General features: G+C 45.6%; 1 protein-coding gene across 1 annotated transcript in view; it reads right to left on the minus strand.

The window, feature by feature from the left end:
• Window positions 1–1,683: 1,683 nt before the first annotated feature.
• Window positions 1,684–20,285, minus strand: part of LOC121187028 (latent-transforming growth factor beta-binding protein 4) — a 29,385-nt gene continuing 10,783 nt past the window's right edge. Inside the window, 34 exon segments of the mRNA XM_041046057.1 lie at window positions 1,684–3,062; window positions 3,463–3,615; window positions 3,736–4,007; window positions 4,203–4,386; window positions 4,569–4,682; window positions 4,905–5,057; window positions 5,175–5,315; window positions 5,554–5,682; window positions 5,807–5,878; window positions 5,964–6,141; window positions 6,143–6,216; window positions 6,791–6,916; window positions 7,475–7,606; window positions 7,711–7,833; window positions 8,847–8,972; window positions 9,090–9,215; window positions 9,869–9,988; window positions 10,124–10,243; window positions 10,370–10,489; window positions 10,889–11,002; window positions 11,240–11,359; window positions 11,610–11,723; window positions 11,800–11,925; window positions 12,034–12,165; window positions 12,450–12,623; window positions 12,773–13,156; window positions 13,451–13,588; window positions 13,800–13,976; window positions 15,029–15,151; window positions 16,068–16,127; window positions 17,638–17,740; window positions 19,045–19,218; window positions 19,472–19,548; window positions 19,748–20,008. Coding sequence (XP_040901991.1) covers window positions 2,920–3,062; window positions 3,463–3,615; window positions 3,736–4,007; window positions 4,203–4,386; window positions 4,569–4,682; window positions 4,905–5,057; window positions 5,175–5,315; window positions 5,554–5,682; window positions 5,807–5,878; window positions 5,964–6,141; window positions 6,143–6,216; window positions 6,791–6,916; window positions 7,475–7,606; window positions 7,711–7,833; window positions 8,847–8,972; window positions 9,090–9,215; window positions 9,869–9,988; window positions 10,124–10,243; window positions 10,370–10,489; window positions 10,889–11,002; window positions 11,240–11,359; window positions 11,610–11,723; window positions 11,800–11,925; window positions 12,034–12,165; window positions 12,450–12,623; window positions 12,773–13,156; window positions 13,451–13,588; window positions 13,800–13,976; window positions 15,029–15,151; window positions 16,068–16,127; window positions 17,638–17,740; window positions 19,045–19,218; window positions 19,472–19,548; window positions 19,748–20,008 — 4,883 coding nt within the window. The 3' untranslated portion in view covers window positions 1,684–2,919.

The following is a 20,285-nucleotide window of genomic DNA, read 5'->3' on the forward strand; positions in this document are numbered from 1 at the left end:
GAACCGGCAACCTTCACTCACAGCTCCTCACATCCTCTCTGCTCTCTGCCCTACAGACCTGACAATCAAAAACCAGAGGAAACACAGACAGGTTTCACTAAACACGTGTGCAAATATATTTTCATTTCTTGTCATACAAACAACAATAATAAAAAAAAAGGTGAATCATTAAACATAAAAAGGAACATTTTAAGACACCAGAGACTACAATTTCAACAATTTACAAAATGTCCTGCGTGAACACGTAAGGCCGGTCTCTGGCAGATACAGTGCATGTTATACATCAAACATTAGGTGCTGAGGAGGAAAGTTCATCGTGTCGGTTTCAGCATGTTAACTACAACAGAAAGTTAATACAAACACAGTAAACACACTCTCTGACAGGCTGTAACAGCTTCATACATTTGGTAACAATAAGGATTATTGTGGAGGAATGCCAATGAGTATATACACAATAAGACTGAACGCAGCTTCCAGGACATTCAGGAGTGGACACATGAGTATTGTAGTGTTTAGAGCTGTCCGTCAAACTGAGAGAAAGACACCATTCCTGAACAGATTTCCACTGCTGGTCAGAACGTAAACCTGTATGATGGTCACACCATGCAGGACAGTCCTGAGTGTCTGTGTTCAGCAACATTAACGAGTGAACCTTTACATTTGGCTGTTTGACAGAGAAGAATTTGAGTTTATCCACCAGAATTACATCCTGGTCGTGTGGCCAAAGCTTTGTGTCAGCATTTTCACAATCTGAATTTAAAAAATACAATTAAAAGAATCAGCCAAGACATTTGGACTCAGTGTTTCAGGCCCAGAAAGCAAATTCGTTTTCAGGCTCGTTAATTTGACACAGCGGGTGGAAGGTTCTGATTGGTAGCGACCGTTTTGGCTTTGTGTTTTTTACGACATTTACAGAAGAAAGCTGCACTGTCAGATATTCTAACTGTATTCAGGCTAAAGCTAATGTTGAAAAATGGCGAGATGTGGAATGTGTTTGTAATTAAACGTACATTACTCCTGCTTTAAAAATAACTTTATGTACTGTAAATCACTCATTGATAAAGACAATTTCCTTTTTTATATCTAAAGGTGAAACCTTCAGGTATGTGTTTCACTTAATACTGTTTCTATTTATATATATATTTAAATTTATATGTATATTAAAGTTTAGTTTTCACACCTGAGTTCTCTCAGTGAACATAAGTGACAGAGATCTATAAGGTGATTAAAGCTGCAATGATAAGTCAATTAATCAATTAGATTAATCAACAGAAAAATTATTGGTATTGATAATAGATTAATCGTTGGTCATTTTTTAAGCAAAAACAGTAAATATAGTTCCATATGTGAAGATTTACTGCTTTTCCTTGTTCTTATCTGAATTTTTATGACGTATCTGACGGTTTTATCTCTTTGTGCCTCAAAGTGTAAATGAGACAGTTTAAGAACATCAAGGTCGAAACTGGTGCTCGGTCATAACACTGCTATATTCTTCACCTTTGGCTTCAGGGAATAATAAGAAGCTTTTTCCCCTATTTTCTGACGTTTTATACACCAAACAATTAGTCAACAAATAGAGAAAGTAACTGGTTGATAGTGAAAATAATCGTAAATCGAAGCCCTAGAAGTGAGGCTCATGTCTTTCCCTCCGTTTTGTGTCGAGTTAAAATGTAAAGTTGTTGCTTCTGAACTGATCTGAGGTCAGCGTTTCTCTCCCAGTGAAGCCTGGTTAGTTTCCTAAAAAAAAACAAAAAAAAACAAAACACACAACTGTTTCTTCTTCTACTGCACAACTTCACACATCTCCCAACAACTCTCTGAAAATAACCAACCAGACCTTTCAGTACAATCAACATCCAGATAGTGTCGAGGCCGTCAATCTGTAGGAAGTCAAAAACATACACGTGAACTTTGGGCACAGCTTGGTCCTCAGTTCACCTCATACCGGGCCAAACAGGGCCAATCAGAGCCAGCCTAGAGTCTACATCTGGTTTTAGACTGGTTTCCGTCACTGGGCTAATTAAACAGGGCTAGACTGGTTTAGACTGAGCTACACTACAACTGAAGATCTGCTGTGGTAAAGAAATCTATAGACTGGGACCAGAATCTGAAACTGATCTTTTAATAAAATGACTGGACATGTGATCTACAGACCCAAACACCGGATTTAGTGTGAAGTCACTCTTAAGGAAACTGAGCTTTTGGTCAGACATGAATAAAAAACACAGCTTAAATGCACAGAAACTGGTGTTAGATAAATAAGAGTGCTGAGTTTAACCCTGGGTGGTAAAGTTGTTTATTCTCCTCTCTTAAGTCTTTCAGCCAAAGATTATTCAGTGCAATCCAGTCCAGTCCAGTTCACTTGCTTAAAGGCAAACTGACTGTTTATTAGCTAGCGGGCTAACACGCTAACAAACAATTGCCAGAAAATATAACTAAAGCTGGGAGATATTGGACTCACTGCCTCAGGTATTAAAGGAATCCTCTCAACTATGAGCAAATCATTTTTCAGCAGAGCAACGATCCTTCGGTTCTTCAGTGTCATTTTAAATGACACACACATACACATATATTAAGCACAATTCTAATTCCAGTTCAACTTCAAAGAATAACACTAAAATTAGATAATTAATTGTGTGTACAGTCACTTTATACCACCACCAACTGATCCTGGTCCCAGTCTGAAAGCTGGAAAGAATTTTTTTTTGTGTTGTGCCCAGTTTAGTTTAGCCCAGTTTAGTGCAGTCCTGAGTATTTTAGTCCAGTACATCTTATCCTGGTCAAGTCTAGTTTGTCAAATCTGGTCCTAAAGTAAAGCCATAGCCAGTTTAGTCTAATCTAGCCTAGCCCAGTCTGCCTTTGTGTAGTCCAGTCTCAGATTGTTTAGATCAGATCGAGTCCAGTCTGGTTTGATCTGGTCTATGCAGCCACACAGTGGTTTGGTCTGCGAGACATGACGTATCCTCTCCTGCAGACGCAGCGAAACGAGCCTTCGGTGTTCACACAGCGAGCGTTCACACACGGGAACTCCACGCTGACGCCGTCCTCACACTCGTTTATGTCTGCGAACACACACATTTACTTTTAATTTAAGACTAGGTTCATAATCTCATAATTCATCATGACAAGAGTAGAAAAAAACAAAGAGAAGAAGGACGGTGAATATATAAAGATGTGTCCTTATCGGACTTAAAAAATACTGAAACTTCCCTTTAACAACCTGAAGCCTAATACATATTTACATTAATTTTCCCACAGCCTTGTTTCTGTTCCACTGTGCCTACATTTAAAAACCAGTAGGAACTAATCACTGGGTTTTATTGTTTTACTGGGACCTGATTCAAACAACTAAATTACGATGTAAATCGTGGACTGTGTAATAACAAGTTTCCAAGGTTATAAAATGTTTTGACTCCTGGTTCTAAAAGTAGGAGCTGGACTAAAATGCATGTCTCTTCGTACCTATACATGTCATGGAGGTCATGTCCAGTTCGTATCCTTGGTAACAGTCACAGGTGTAACCCTCCGCGACACGAATGCACCTGCCGTTCTCACAGCCATGCAGTATCCCACAATCCTCTGCTGTACTCAGGCTGGCATAGGGCTCATAACGCCCTGGAAGACAAGACGAGTGTGAAGTTGTTTTAATCCATGTGATGACTTCGTAACCAAATACTGAACAGGAAGAAATGTTTCTGCCTCAGGTGGGTGGAAAACGGCCTAAGGTACACTCACTCTCATACACCCTCCTCGGTGCTCCTCCTCCTCTCTCAGTGAAGGGAGGGAATGGTGGGCCCGGCCTCCACGTCTCCTCGTCCTCCTCCTCCTCATAGGGAGCTCCAGGCAGCGGGGCCAGGCTGAGAGGGGGACCATCAGGCCGGGACGGAGGAGGAGGTCGCGCCCCGAATGCCGTCTCAGCCCGCGGGTCTGGCGGGAGACGGAAAGACGGAGGCCTGGGTGGAGAGGTGTCAGGGGAGCCGTAGTCTCCTTCAGAGTAATAACCGGTGCTGAGAGAGACACAAACACTGATGGACCCAATACAAAAACATCCACTGCCACAAGAGCCCAACCAATATATTCATCTGTTAATGTTCCCTGGCTATATTCAGAGGGACACTTCAATTTAATTTTTATCTTTATACTTATAAATATCATCAACTGTCTGTCCTAATAATCTTCATGCTGTCCCTATTCATCCTCACCCATAGTCAGGCCTGCGATAGGCTCCGTCCGGCAGACTGAAGGAGGCAGGTGTCCTCCCCCTGAACCCCGACCTGCCGCCTCCTGCTAAAGAGTAATCGTCATAGTCAGGACGACCGAAGTCTCTGCTGGGAACCACAGCTGGAGGGAAGGAGTCCGGGCTGAAGGGAGGGAAATGTGGAGGAGCTGAGGGGAGGAGAGGAGAGGAGAGGAGGAAACAAGAAGGGAGAGGGGAAGGAAACAGATGCTCAATGAGAGACAAAAAGCCACAGAGGCAAAAAAAAAATTTAAATCTAACAAACTTATAAAATAAAAGAAAAGGTGAAATAAAACTATAAGAGAGTTAAAATAAGTCATGTCCTTCGTACCGCTCCCTCCTCCTCGTCCTGCTCCTGGTCTCACTCCTGTCTCTGATCCGCTCGAATCCGAAAAACTCGTAAACTGAGACGCAAGATATGTACTGCACAGAAAGGCATAGTCTTCTGCAGAGACACGGAGAGGAGTGAATTATTCATCTGAATCTATAAAGACAACGTGTGTTGCTTTTTTCTTTTCTCTCAGTTTTATAAGACTACAAAGTGTAACTGTCAGAAAAAAGAAAAAAACACTCATCATCATTTTTACAGTGAAAGCAGCAGCAAAGAAATCTGATAGTTTATCTACAGAGTTGAAGAATGAAACTGCACTTTTTTTTTTGTTATTACCGGAGTCCATGGTGGGGCAGAGGGCACACTGCATCCCCCAGCCCTCGCCGTATAGACAGCAGCAGTCGGTGAAGGTGACCTGAGCCCCAAGCAGAGGACTCTGACACATCAGGTCTGCTGAGAGCTGCTGCCAGCACACAGACAGGTTCTCATCTGGAGGAGGGAGAGAAGGATGAATAACAAGAGACGGTGCTGAAACAAGCCTTCTTCTCACAATCTCTGGATGGAGGAGGAGGAGGAGGAGGAGGAGGAGGAAGGCAGGTGTCTTACCCACGGTGAGGTGGGACGAGTTGACACAGTTTCGTTGTGTGTCGTCCAGCACCAGAGGAGGTGGACAGCTGCAGTAATATGACCCCACCGTGTTCACACACACTCCTCCGATACAGCTCTCCTCTTCACATTCGTCGTGATCTGAGACAGAGACAGAGACAGAGACACTGACTGAACACGAGCTGTAACTCCACAGTTTCCCTCTGACTACACACCTGCTGAGCTATGATTGGACAATCACTGTTTGGAGGTGGAGGTTAGCGAACAGGTAACTGTACGAGCTGGAGTAATGCAGCATACTTTTTAACCTTATATATCATATACATGACTGTGTGTGTTATCAGGGTGTGGCACGTGTGTGTGTGTGTGTCGTTCATACCGACACACTCCAGCAGCGTGCTGTTGTAAACGTATCCACTGGAGCAGTAGCAGTTGTATCCGGGGATGTTGTTGACACACACTCCGTTCTTACACACCTCCGGATGGAAACGCTTACACTCATCCACGTCTGGAAACACAGGCAGAGAAAATACACAGCTGTATGTTAAGACAGGTCCTCTGTACTGCTGTGCTTACTGCAGCTGCGTGCACACACACAGCTGTAACCTGTGTGTGTGTGTGTGTGTGTGTACCTCTGTAGCTGAAGGCTCCTGGTCCAGTAGTAACATATCCTCTCCCACTGGGACACAGAGACAGAAACTCGGCTGCACAGAAACACAGAAACATCTTTAACGGTCAGATATTAAACTACAACCCGGCTCTGATCTACCTGTGTGCCTGGTATCTCACCTGTGTCTGTAGGGGGGCAGGTGTGGTACTGGCAGCCCAGTCCCCAGCCTTCCCCCACTGTGCAGCAGCACTCCTGCTGGCTGGTGTTGGTGGCCAGCAGGCTGCAGGTGCCTCGATCGGCAAGGTTGTAGTAACACTCCCTCAGCTCGCCGGGACGAGCCACAGGGAGGGGGGGGCGGCAACGCCTCCACCTCCACTACACTGGCATGGACGGAGGAGGAGGAGGAGCTGGGGTAGCTGGGGGCAGTCTCTGCTGCAGGAGAAGAAAGGAGAATTTCACTGGTTGAGTTTAACAATTATAGTTTATTTAAGAAGATCTATGTGTATGGTTCTCTAAAGCTGTGGTTCCCAACCTGGAGAACGTTGTGCTCTAACCCGAGCAGCTGCGAGCTGATTAACAAGTTAGGAAAGTAGAAGGAAAAGCATTTCTGTGACACAATAATATGGCTATTTTTTCACTTTGGTCAAATCAAGAGAATAAAAAAACCATACACACAATGATCAAATACTACACAGTGTTTTGAATATTGATACCAGTGCTGCAGAACCACTGGAACGGCTGTCTCTGGCCAGTAGAGGTGTGCTGGTCAGCTGGATTTAATATATACCACGGTAAAACACTGTCGACAGTTTCTGTTACCGTCAGAGAACATTAAGAACACAGCACAGAACTCCTGTCTTCTTTTTAGCAGTTCCGTTGTTTAGCCACAAGGGCGCGCCTTCCTCGCAGAAGACGAGCGGACGCAGCAGGACCAGAGAACCAGGGTCCTCATTTGTACGTCGCTTTGGAAATGTCATGTGAAATGTCTGAGAGGATAATCACGTACCCACGCAGGCTTTTCCGTCGGCGGTGGAGGTGAAGCCCCGGTCACACACACACAGGTAGGTTCCTATCACGTTCCGGCAGAAGGCGTGATCCCCACACACCGTCTTGTTGGTACACTCATTAATATCTGAGGGGGAACACAGAGGTTGTCTGACATGTGTGTTCCCTCACTCCCAAACAGGCAACAGAAATAAATTCTAAATAATAAACCACAGGACGTGGAAGTATCTGGTTGGATGCTTGTGTTGTAAACATTGCTCTGAAATGATCAGGACACGACCTAATATCAGAGGAGGCCATACTCCAAACTGTCCTCACAGCCTGTGAACCAGAGCAGCCGGAGAACATTTAGACATTTCTACTTGTTATGGATCATTGTCCTTTTGTTACATGGACAAGATGAACGATCTTAAACTGCCCTGCATGTTTTGTATCTGATCATGTTTCACTAAGAGTCCTCCCTCTTTTCTGAACTGTCTCCCATCTGTTTCAAATCCTTTCACTTCCCTGCAGGGCTTTTATTGTGAAACATCTGCAGGAAATGTTGAGTTTCACAGCGAAACAAAGTGACCTCGGTTTCAGTTTGTGCATGTCGCTCTCCAGGTGTGTAAAGTTATGACCAGTCATCACTGACTCTGCCATGAAGCTGAACATACTGAGGTTTATGACGTGCCGACACACTCACCTTCGCAGTCGCCAGTCTGTGTCACCCGGTAGCCCGGATCACAGGAAGTGAGGCAGCGGTATGAACCAATCGTGTTTTCACAACGGCGTGACCCACAGACGGAACCGCTGGACGAGACGCACTCGTCCACATCTGAGAAAAAGAGGTAATGTTGTGTTCTGATGGAATGAAAACGTGTGTGTGTGTGTGTGTGTGTGTGTGTGTGTGTGTGTATTGTGTGTGTGTTGTCTGTTTACCGAGGCAGGTGGTCCTCTCGGGGTTGGTGGTGAAGCCAGGTTGACACTGGCAATGGAAGGAGCCCTCAGTGTTTACACAGCGACCGTCCAAACACACACCCGGCTTCACACACTCATCCACATCTGCAGAGAGAGAGAGAGAGAGAGAGAGAGAGAGAGAGAGAGAGAGAGAGAGAGAGAGAGTCCGTCACTACATGTCACACACACACACACACACACACACACACACACAGTATACACATCTACACGTTGTCATGAAAACAGGCCAAAGATGACATCAGCATTACATCAGCTGTAAAAGCAGCACCAGCGCGATCGGACCTGAGCCGTTGGCAGCAGATCCACACGAACACTGAGCTCTGTGTGTTCCTGACAGAAAACATTCGTCTGCAGAGCATCGAACCACAGTCACGTCTGACTGGCTGCTAAAGCTCTGCCACAGTGCTGGATCAGTGTGGGTTACTGACCGCTCTGGACGAGTGTACAACTTTAAATATTTATGGCTGTAGTTGGAACAGAACGACAACAGAGTCAGTCACACCACAAACCAGCAGAGCCCGAAGCTGCAGAGCTGTGGGAAACACTGTCGATGAATAAAGCTAATTTTGAATATTACGTGACAGGTGATGTTGTGCTGTCAGGTGTTATTTTCACCTGGACAGACAGGACGAGGCCTCCCTTAAAATTATATGATATCCACACTTTAACTTCACACTCACTCAGACTAAAGCATCACAGCTCTGCAGTCAGACTGTGGTCTGGAACACTCCTGGGTTTCATTCATACCTCAGAGAAAAAGTGAATACCACAGATTCTCCACAGTCACTCGTATGCAACACATGGACTGAACTTTTCGTACGAGAGGTTCTTGAATGATATCGACTGATTTAATAAGATTTTGATCAGCGTGTTGAAATACTTTTATTTGTCAGGTTATTAATTCACTGGATCAGACAAAATCAGACATTACAATTAAATCTGATTCACTAGAACACGTACTCTGTGATACGAACACAGACACTGTGATGCAAAATGAAACATACTGGGGGAGAAAGGAGAATTAAAACAAACAAAATACCAAATAAACAGACCCAGGTTTTGTTCTAGGATCCATCACGTTGAACAATGTGACTCACCGAGGCAGGCCGTCCTGTTGTCACTCAGTGTGAATCCCTGAGAACACACACACGTGTAGGATCCAGGTGTGTTCACACACTCTCCTCTGGAGAAACAGAAATCACCCTCCAAACACTCGTTAATGTCTGAGGAGACACACACACACACGCACACTTTTACTTTATTTGTACAGTAGCTGGAGGAGGCAGTTTATTTTCCACTGACATCCACCGGTCACATTAGAGTCTGCAGACTACGCTCACCTCTACACTGTCTTCCCAGGCCGGCGGTTCGATACCCAGGTGGACAGTCGCACCTGAACGAGCCGATGGTGTTCACGCACACTCGCTGGGCCTCGCACGCCCCAGCGCTCGCACACTCGTCTATATCTGCAGGACACAGAGAAGAGTTTGATTGTTAACATGAAATCATGTGGCGTCGCTCTCCCATCTCAAACACAAATAACCAATAAAGCTTCAGTTACGGAGGCAAAGTGCTCCTTTAACCACACACCTGCGAGTCTCTGCCACATGCACTGCTACATGGTGTTTTCGTGTTTTTTTTTTAATGTTTTCTTTTTCCTGGTTGGAGGATTCGGTTCATACACTTCATACTGGGGACGACGTCATGCACATAAAAAACGTTTCCAGGCTCTGAGACAGTTTTGCAAATATAAAACTCCTGTGGTTTAAAAAGCCATAACAGAGCGAGCATTAACTGTCCTGTCAACAGTCTCACAGACGTCTCTTTGACTACCTGACAGCGGGGCTGACTGGTGCAGGGTCGGGAGTTTTTTTCACTGAACTCAGTCCAGTTTTTAAGTCTCTGATCTTGACTCGTTGGTCCTTCTCATTTTTCTCTCACTTTTTTTCAGTGTAAAGAACTTTCACACTGAAAATGTATTTAAATTTATCCGTATAGGTTTTGTATCAGATCAATGACTGTGTGTCTAGATGCAAATTAAATCATCAGAGATTCACAGGAGTCCACATTGTGTGTGTGTGTGTGTGTGTGTGTGTGTGTGTGTGTGTGTGTGAGAGACCTTGGCAGGAGCCATCTTTGATGCGATACCCAGGCTGACAGGACACACAGTAATACGATCCCATAGTGTTCACACACTGCTGACCAGGACACTGAGAGACCTGCGCACACTCATTCACATCTGACACACACACACACACAGTTTATGCTTTCACTAATTCATGCAGCAAAGACCTGGTTTCACAATCTGAGAATTAACTGACACTAAAAATCTGTGTGTGTGTGTGTGTGTGTGTGCATGTTTATGCGTGTGTACCTGTACACACTCCGCTCACACTGTGGTATCCCTGCTGACAGTCCACACAGCTGTAGGATCCTTCAGTGTTCACACACTGCTGACCAGGACATGACTCACTGTTCTCACACTCATTTACATCTACAGAGAGAGAGAGAGAGAGAGAGATGAGAGGGATGACAGAGGGCTGTGTGTGTGTGTGTGTGTGTGTGTGTGTGTGTGTGTGTGTGTGTGTGTGTGTGTGTGTGTGTGTGTGTGTGTGTGTACCTGTACACAGTCTGTTGGTCAGTCTGTATCCTGGTCGACAGGACACACAGCGGTATGATCCTACAGAGTTTACACACATCTGACCCGGACACTGAGACGGCTCCACACACTCATCTACATCTGAACACAAACACTGAACATGTTAGTCAGTGACCTGATGGTAGGTGGATTATGTTTTCTCAGGACAGAGCCAGGCTAGCTGTTTCCCTCTGTTTCCAGTCTTTATGCTAAGCTAAGCTAACCAGCTGCAGGACAGATGTTAAGGGAAGCTGGTTCCATAGTCAGTTCTGCTGCTCTAAATAAAATTATAATAATTATTATTGTTAGTAACGAACATTTAAGTGTTCTTCAGAGAACAAACAGGGATGAGGCATGTGATCATTAAACTTGAATTTAACTGTAAACTGATTTTACTGTAAAATCAGTCCAGGCTCCTGCACTGTCCTGATCTAAATACGGGGAGATGAATAACCAGGTTTTGCAGTATGGAGTCTGGGCAGCAGCTTTGGGCCTTGTTACCTGTACAGGTGTTGTTCTGGAGCTTGAAACCGTTGCGACAGACACAGTGGTAGCTTCCGGGTGTGTTTTCACAGCGACCGTTGGAGCAGGGAGCCAGACGACACTCGTCGATGTCTGCAGACAAAGTCACAGGAACATGAAGAGAGAAGCAGCTGCTGACTGAGCGCAGGATTACTCACCAGCTAATTCATGTGTAGGGGCGGTAAACAGAGAGCATCACTTGTTACTCTCTGCAGCGATTTTCTCAGAGTATCATCAGCATCATTTAATAAAACTGATAATGAAGAAATTTCCCAGGTAGCTCAGTCCTGAGGTGAAGCCAGATGACCCTCTGACCCAGGTGTGTGTTACCTGTGCAGAGCCTGTTGAGCAGACCATATCCAGGCTTACAGGACACACAGCGGTATGAACCCTGGCTGTTGACACACTCCTGACCCGGACACTGCAGAGGGTCCTCACACTCATCCACATCTGAAACACAGTGCAGATTCAGATTAATAATACAAAATATAATCGACAAATTATGATGTATTATTATATGTTAGGATAAGACTTCATGGATCCTGAGGTTGATGTGCTGGTGCAGTCTGCCTATTACATGCTCTGGTTTTGTGTCAAACATATTTAAGTTTTCCCTAAAATCAGTGTGTCATCCTATTTATGTTTCTGCTTTCCTCTTAAAGTCGTGGGACGGGTCAGCAAGTCTGTCATCCATCTTTACCTGTGCAGGTGTTGCCGATGAGCTTGTAACCAAGGCCACAGACACACCTGTAGCTGCCCGGTGTGTTGTCACAGCGACCGTTCCTGCAGGGGTTCAGCTGGCACTCATCGATGTCTGAGGATGAAAAGGAGTGAGCTGCTGTACTTTCTGCGTGTTACGTGACGAGAATCTCACAGGAAGTTGACGTCACCTTGACAACTGGTCTGCTGGCTGCTGCTCCTGTATCCAGACGGACACACACACCTGTAGCTGCCCATGGTGTTCACACACTCTCCCACCGAACACACACCTGGAGACTGAAGACACTCATTCACATCTATACACACACACACACACACACACAGATACAAACACTCAGTCAATAAAAGTCATGAACACACACCAGTTTGTATGTTTATTAGATGTAGTGGTGTGTGTGTCTCACCTTGGCAGTATGTGCGCTGAGCATTGGGCTGGTATCCCTGATCACACACACAGGTGTGTCTTCCACCTGGCTGATCCACACAGCGGCCACGCCCACACACACCTGGTCTGCTCTCGCACACACCTCGCACTGCTGCAGACAAACACACGCAGACACAGGAATTCAACACTTTGTGACGTGAAATCCTTTTTGAAGACACAAATCTTGGCTCTGAGTCTTTCCACAGGTGTAAAGAAGAAGTTGGATTTTTTTTTCCCAGAGCCAGAATTCAGCTTTGAAAACACAGCTGAGGACGCCCTGGTGGTCATTCACCTCCTCTCTTCACTCACTTCTTGTAACCTCTCCACTTTTCACCTTCATGTACAGTCACACTCGCATACATAAACACCTGTCCTCTCTGCTCCAGTTGTACTCACTCTGGACCCTGGTGGGTCTGATCGTCGGACGGACAGCTGGTCTGTTCTGCTGAGGAGGGAGTTCTTCGCTGGGTCTCGACCCACGATCGGGACTCTGCGGCTGGGCCGGAGCAGGGAGAGAGTCGCCTCTCGCTGGCAGCTGATCGGGCGGGGACACAGAGGAGGGACGACCGCCTGCTGAGAGCAGAAACCACAAAATCTAACACACACAATAAAAACACACAAAAAAACAATCAATGGGCAGTTAAAGATATATTCCACATGTGGCAGAGACGCTCAGCAGTATTTCTGCTGTAATCAGCTGGTCTCAGAGCTTCTGTTACCTTGTCTCCCAGTGGACGGAGGCTGTGGTCTTGGTTGTGTTGTGAACGATGGAGCAGACTCAGGGCGGCTCTGCTGGGTCGCAGGTCTGCCAGGAGTCTGGGGTTTGTCGTGGGTGACTGTGGTGCCAGTGCTGCCGGGCTGCACCGGCCTGGTGGAGGGAGAGCCTGCAGCTAGGCGGGTCTGAGGCTGAGATGGAGGCCGGGGTTGAGGCTGACGTAGACTGGGTCTGGTCTGGGTGCTGCTGGTATCAGCTGATCCAGCACTGGAGCCGACACCTGATGCAGAGCTCAGCGAAGTGCTCGCTCCACCAGCTGTCACTCCAGAGGAAGAGGGTTTCTGCTGGGACCTGGAGGCTCCGCTGCTACTGGATCCAGAATCAGCACCTGAAAGGGGGTGGGGGTGGACGGAGGAGTGGACAAATGGGTAAATGGACAGATATTTTCACACCGAAGTGGTGGACCAACCCAGCAAGGCTGACACTCACACGATTATTTTACGGATTAATGGATTAGTCATTTAAATTTTCTGTCAATCAAGTAATCGATTAATTGTCGCAGCTCTACAACTCGACATCGCCGCCGTCCTGTCAGAGCCGTAACAAAAACACATACAGGTGTAGTGTTAGGAATATGCGGTATAAGGTATACCGCATATTCAGGTTGGTTTACTGTAGCTACCCTGGTTATCCTGGTTGCTGTGGGTTACCAGTGGGGTTCCCTGGCCCCCCAGCTGTTCGGTGGCTCTCTGGCTGAACTGTAGGGCTGAAGCTGAGTAGTGATACCCGGGACCAGCTGGACAGATCTCCTTAAAGGCCACTGCAGGAACAGACAGAGGGAACAGTGAGGAAACATCATTTTATGCAAAATGTTGGACATTACTCCAGATTTACTCCTGATGAGGGGAAACTTCTGTGAGCTCCAGCATTCTACCGTTAAATTACCAGCTGGCTGGCATTTAGATGGTTAGCTTGCCAGCCACAGTAGCATGCCTGCTTACCAACTGCCGGTTAAATCATTAGTAACCAACCTGAACCAAAGTAAGGACATCTCTGGCAGTCGGGTCCCCAGGCTTTGCCGACTCGGCTGCAGCAGCAGATCTGTTTGGTGATGTTCTTGAGGATGGGCAAGGAGCAGGAGGACGGACCCTGACCTGAGCCCAGGACCCGGTAACACTGACCCTTCTCCTCTGAAATCACACTATGGGCTGCGGAGGACACACAGAAGAAGACAGGCACAGGTTACAAAAAGACATCCCGGAGCTGGTCTGGGAGCCCAAACAGACTTGGAGCTGAGGCGTCAGCAGAGCGTTGCATGCAGAATTGGTACATGCGATTCTCAGGTCCATTCAGGCTGAAATCAACAGAGACATTCAGACAGAACGGCCTCGACGGAGACTCAACATAAATTAAGCAAGCTCAGACATCGGCCCACACATTTTCATACATTCTCATACACCTTGGTTTTTGTTGACTTCTGTGCAGTACAAAACTGTCGCACTGCATTCCCTGGAAAAAAAGTTCACACCAAACAACACAACTGACAAACAAGTCATATTTAAATGTTTCCATAGGGAAAAAAAAAATAACTTACAAAAACACACCTGAGCATCAGAGGCCAAACACACACACACACACACACACACAGATAATACACACCCCTGCACAACACGTCCAGACAGTTTGGAAGCAACAAAGAGAAGACATGAATCAGACTTAATAAACCAGCGATAAGCTTTGATTAATCAGAGCGTTGTCATTGGTTATCAGGCAGACCAGCATCCTGCAGCAGACCCACACCTCCTCCTCCTCCTCCTCCTCCTCCTCCTCCTCTTCTTCAGTGAATGCCGGTCAGAATAAGCAGGTCACCGGTCAGGCTTCATAAAAACCATCTGAGCACTGATGTTCAACAGGACAAATAGTTCTGCTGACTTTTAACAGAACAAAGGATCCATTGACCTTCGATGGAACGACGAGATGTGCTGACTTTCAAACAAAGACGTCCATTGGCCTGCAGACGTTTACGAACAATGGGAAGTTTCATCACCGCTCAGCTCTGAATTGTCTCAGTATTAAAGGGGCAGTCCACCTATTTCAAAGTACACTGTGTGGATCTACAGACGTTCAGATTTCAGAAACACTGTGAGCTCAGATGGATTCAGGAAGTCCTGATCTGGAGTCTACGTTATTCTTGATTTCACTCCCAAGCCGGCGGCAGCGTGTGTGTATATGAGTGTGCGCGTGTGTGTGTGTTACTCACAGATGCAGATTCCATGTGTGGCGTCGAGGATGAACCCCAACCTACACACACAGCTATAGCTCCCCCTGGTGTTCACACAGATCCCGTTCTCACACAGCCCCGGCTGGAGGCACTCATTCACATCTACACACACATTTACACACATAATACACACACATTAACACACACTAACAGCAGCAGAAATTCATCCATACACAATGACACCCACACATACACCCACATGCACAGGGACACTCATATTGATGAGGACACTCACACAACTTGCTCGACATTAAACTGGTCTGATTCTCTCCGATTCATTATCAGATCATTGATTCTGAATCGTCGATGCTTCAGCAGCATTTCTCGGTTGTAGCTGCTCCAGGTGGAGCTGCTTTTATCTACTTTATGTACAGGTAGATAGTTCAGTCCTCTGGTTGCCACCCTGAGGGTCGGGCCCCTCCGAAGGGTCACCAGATAAATCTGATGGGTCGTCAAATGATTCATGGGAGAGGAAAGAAGAAAAGTGTTTTCACTGGGTAATTTTAGAAGTTTAAAAGTGAAACCAGTCTTTGGTGAAAGTGTTAACAGCTCACAAATGTCTACCAGATAAATGTCGTGCAGAAAATGTACAATATTTCGACCTGAAATGTAGAGAAACTGAAATATGAAGCAGCATTAAATCGAAGTACTCAAGTAAAGACAGTGCTTAAGTAAATGTACTTAGTTACTTTCAACCTCCATATGAGACACATGAGTGGAAGGTACGTCTGAAACACGTCCCTTCAGAAGATGAAGGGGTGAAACAGGCAGAAAGGAAACTTTTGAAACTGAATCAGCTTCATGTGGATGTTTTCTTAGTTTTAGAGACTCGTCAGGGAAAAAAGAAACACAAGCAAAGACAACAGGTGCCCATTAACTTACAGGTTTATGTTCCTGTAGTGGAAAAGGCCTGAAAGCGAGACAGTCCTCCACCTGAGCTACTGTCCCCAAAATCATCCACGACCATCTGTATGTGAACTCTGACCCGTGCGTGTGTGTGTGTGTGTGCTAAACTCACCGACACACTGCGTTCCATTGGCTCGCTCAAAACCAGCAGGACAGCTACTGTTGCTCTGACCTGATGAAGATTAATGATGGAGCAGAAACAGAAACAGATGGAGGATAAAGAAAGAACCAAAGGAAGAAAAACTGTGAGGTGAAAAAAGGATTTGTACCAGGACTCAGTAAATACATGACATCTGATATGAACCCAGAGATGGAAGTTCAGCATGTGAGAGTGAACGTGAATTGGTACCAGTTTTTCCCACTGTAAATAGTTATGTCTCTCCTAAGCACACAGCTACTGATTTTAATCATTTTAGACCCAGATCTCCAAATGACCATATTAAACAACCTTCTCTGTGACTTAAGTTATTTAAAACTAAAAAAAGAGAATATAGGATTCAGTGGGGACTATTTTCAGTGGCGGACTGATACATATTTGGTGCTGCTCTGAGTATTTGTGGCAGCAGGATGGTGTGTGTGTGTGGGGGACTGAGTCTAAATAAATTACAGTGTGGATCACTGATGTGTTTTAATAGTTTCTGGAGACAGTGGAGCTCTACGGCTCAGAGGAATCAGACGCATCAGGGTTTGGATACGCACAGTACTTGTTAGTGGGAGACATTCAGTGTTGGTTTGGATCTGGCGATGACATTTATTGAATCCACAAACTTATATTTTATGTTTCTCCTTTAAAAATGACAAAAAACAACAGCTCAGACTTCAGTGGAGAAGTTTTTTTTGAACAAGTTTAATGAAACCTGGCTTTCACTCGGTCCGTTTCTTAGACATCTGAACACAAATATCCAACATAATCCAGCTGGCAGTACACAGTGTGTGCTTGTGTGTGTGTGTCTGTGTGTGTGTTTCTTTCCTTCGCTCACCACTGCCTGTGTCGTCTCTCTGTAATTTTTAAAGGTGTATTGCGTCATTCTTTCTGATTTGACAGACCGATGTGAAGCTGGTCGCCAGCAAGTGAGCTAACACGACTTCCCATATGTCTGTACACACACACGTGCAGATGCTGGAGTGTGTGTGTGTGTCTTAAAGGCCTACAGTCCCACAGAGCTTCATTCCTTTACTGTTAGTCAGCTCTCTACACAAACACGGAAGCATCATTACTGTGTGTGTGTGTGTGTGTGTGTGTGTGTGTGTGTGTGTGTGTGTGTGTGAGATAATGTCAGTTATATAAGCAGCCTCTGGTGGAATATTTCCAAAATATTTCAGTCATAAAGTAGCAGACTTTCAGAGAGAGAGAGGAAAAATATTTCTGTTTGTGTGTGTGTGTGTGTGTGTGTGTGTGTGTTGAAGGTTGGCAGTACTCTGTTATTTTTGGTCAAATCCTTCGACATCAATATCACAGAAGTATTTTTGGAAACGGTGTCAGCACTTTGATGCTGTTCAGGAAAACGACAGTGAAGTAAAACACTTTGGACAAACTTTATTTCAGCCTCAGCAGCTGATCTGACGTGTGTAAGCTAATAATATGAAAACTCACCTGCTAAACTATGTCCCTAATACTTTAATATGGTGTTTGCCTCTGTGTGTGTGTGTGTGTGTGTGTGTGTGTGTGTGTGAGTGTGTACCTGTATTATCAGGACACAGGACACAGTCCGTGATTCCCCAGCCCTTCCCCATCCCTCTGCAGCACATTTCCCTGCTCCTCAGTCCAGGCAGAGGAGAGCTGCACTACACACACACAGACATGTTTCCTGTTAATATACTGAAAACACACAAGTGATGAGGTTTACATAAAGAACACAAAGAATATAAAAATAAGAAAACAGAACACAGGTTCACTGTTGAAGCCTGGAAGTTTAACACTTTGAGTTTTGTTTGTCCACTGAACAGCTACAGGAGTGGAAGCTCCATAAATTAAAAAGAGCTCACACTTGTTGCCAACTTAATCTGTTAATTAACTTAATGATTTACCCTGATTTTGCAGTTAACATGTCACTTCAGTGTTTATTGTATTTCACAGTTAACCAACTATTGTTTGTTCATGTGACCAACTATCAATTAAAGGGCCAACAACAACATGGCGGGCTCCGTGGAAGAGGACCCCGCTACCGATCACAGTTCATCCTGAGGTGACCGCGAACATTTGAACCACATTTCATCACAATCCATCCAACTGTTGTTGAGACATTTCAGTCTGGACCAAAGTGGTGGATGGACCAAATGGCAGATATTTCCATGCCTAGCTACAACCTACAGCAGGTGTAGATACTTCGATGCACGTGGTAAACGCCGGTGCGTGTCTCTCTAACGTTTGTCCATAAAAAGTAATGTTTTGAAAGTGCTGATCATGATTCAGGAGCATGAGATTAGGACCAAGGTCCAGTTAGTTAACGCCGATGCTATGAGCCGCTGACAGTTCAGAAGTTGTCAGTAGGTGTGTGAAGCGCGATGTTGCAGTGTGAAGCATCCTCATGTGTGAACATGAGGATGCTTCACAGCAGCTACTGCATGAAATATGGCCGAGGAGGGATTTTCTATCAGAAAGCAGAGAAGCGAGAACACGCCGGTTCTCTCTGCAGCCAGAGGCCTAATGTGAACCAGAGAAGTCTATTTCACAGTCCTCAGGCTGAAGTTATAACTCATTACAGGATCGTAAACAATAAATCACTGATGCCTTTTCACCATAAAAGATTTATGCAGCATTGTGATGAAAAACAAAATTATCCCACAAAGAACAAATGTTGCTCGTTTGATGCTAAAACTCACTTAAAGGACATTTGCACGAGTGCATCTTTACACACCTCTAAACCAACTGTCATCATCTGTCTGTTTCATTTTAAGGATTTTCTGATTCTTGGAGAAGGGAACATATCCATTATTTATAAAGTCAGAAAAAAATACAGTTAAATATCTTTATTTGTACACGAGAAGTACCCAGCTGCACTACCGGTAAGACACTTTCATATGGTGGCTGTAATGAAGACTGCAGCCTGTAAGGGACGCTCTCAGGCTGTCCTCCCGCTGGCTCTCACCTGTCCGTCTTTGACCTCCCTGAAGCAGTACTTGAACCCGGAGAGCTGGGTGTACGTGCCGTCCCCCCTCACCGTCTGAGCCTGAATGCCCCTATCAGCTGGAGCCGGAGCACCCGCTGACCCCGAGGAGGACGGGGAGGAGAGTGTCCGCAGGGTGGGACTGAATCCAGACACCTGGAACAGTGCGAAGAGACAAACTGATCAGAAACAATTAACACGATCGTCTTTAACACCAACAGTCCGATAAAAACAATTCAGTCAGGAAGCACTGACACACTGAAAATCAGCTCTACAGACATTGAAACACTCTAAACATATGTGTTTCATGTCTGTGCGTTCACATTTGATTGAGCTATGACTCTGAGAAGGAGCGTGACCTTTATCTCCTCCCAGTCAGCCAATCAGAGTGACCCTTTAATGTTCTCACCTTCAGCACTTGGTGGATCTTCACACTGGCCTCTGGGGGGTGCTGCACTCTGACCTTGACCATGGAAGGACCGAGAGCTGCACACATACACACATAACACACGCTAATATACAAAGAGAATATGACAGCCAGAGTCAGACTGATTCGTGCCCGTGTTGCTTCGGAGACCACGAACCACAATGTGATATGTGAGAAACATCAGACTTCAGATTCAACTTCTAGGGTTGTTACAAATACAGTAAGAGACCAGACTTAGATTGCAGATCAGAGACTCACCTCCAGACCTCGCCTCCTGGTTTGGTCCCAGCGGCAGGAGGAACTCCGACCGGGTCAGCTCCTGATTGGCTGCCATGGTGGAGAGGAGCGCAGGCTTGACGATCTCATTGGTGGAGGACGGCGAGGCTGCGGCGGGGGCAGCTGCGGCCGAGGTGGGGGCGACGGGGATCTGGCAGAACTTTCCGGTGAAGTTTGGCGGGCAGAGACAGCGATCCTTCTGCAGACAGACGCCTCCGTTCTTACAGAGCAGAGGGCAGAGGACTGCAGGAGAAACAACACAAACAAGTTCTCCTAATTTTCTTTTTTTCTTTAGTTTATTTTTTTACATTACTATGGTTTATTGGTGGTTGGTGGCCTCTCAGGGGCTCAAAGAGGTTTAGTCCACTCCGTCATCAGATTTTCAATCTCAGGACAGTATCACCATCATACAGGTTCATGTTCAGACAACCAGTGTCAATCCTTTACACTTCTGAGTAAGTTTAAATCACTCCAAGAAAAAAAAATGAAGAGAAATCCGGTTTAAATACTACAGCACCCA

Source organism: Toxotes jaculatrix, chromosome 9 (assembly GCF_017976425.1).
Source record: "Toxotes jaculatrix isolate fToxJac2 chromosome 9, fToxJac2.pri, whole genome shotgun sequence".
In the NCBI taxonomy this organism is placed as follows: Eukaryota; Metazoa; Chordata; class Actinopteri; family Toxotidae; genus Toxotes; species Toxotes jaculatrix.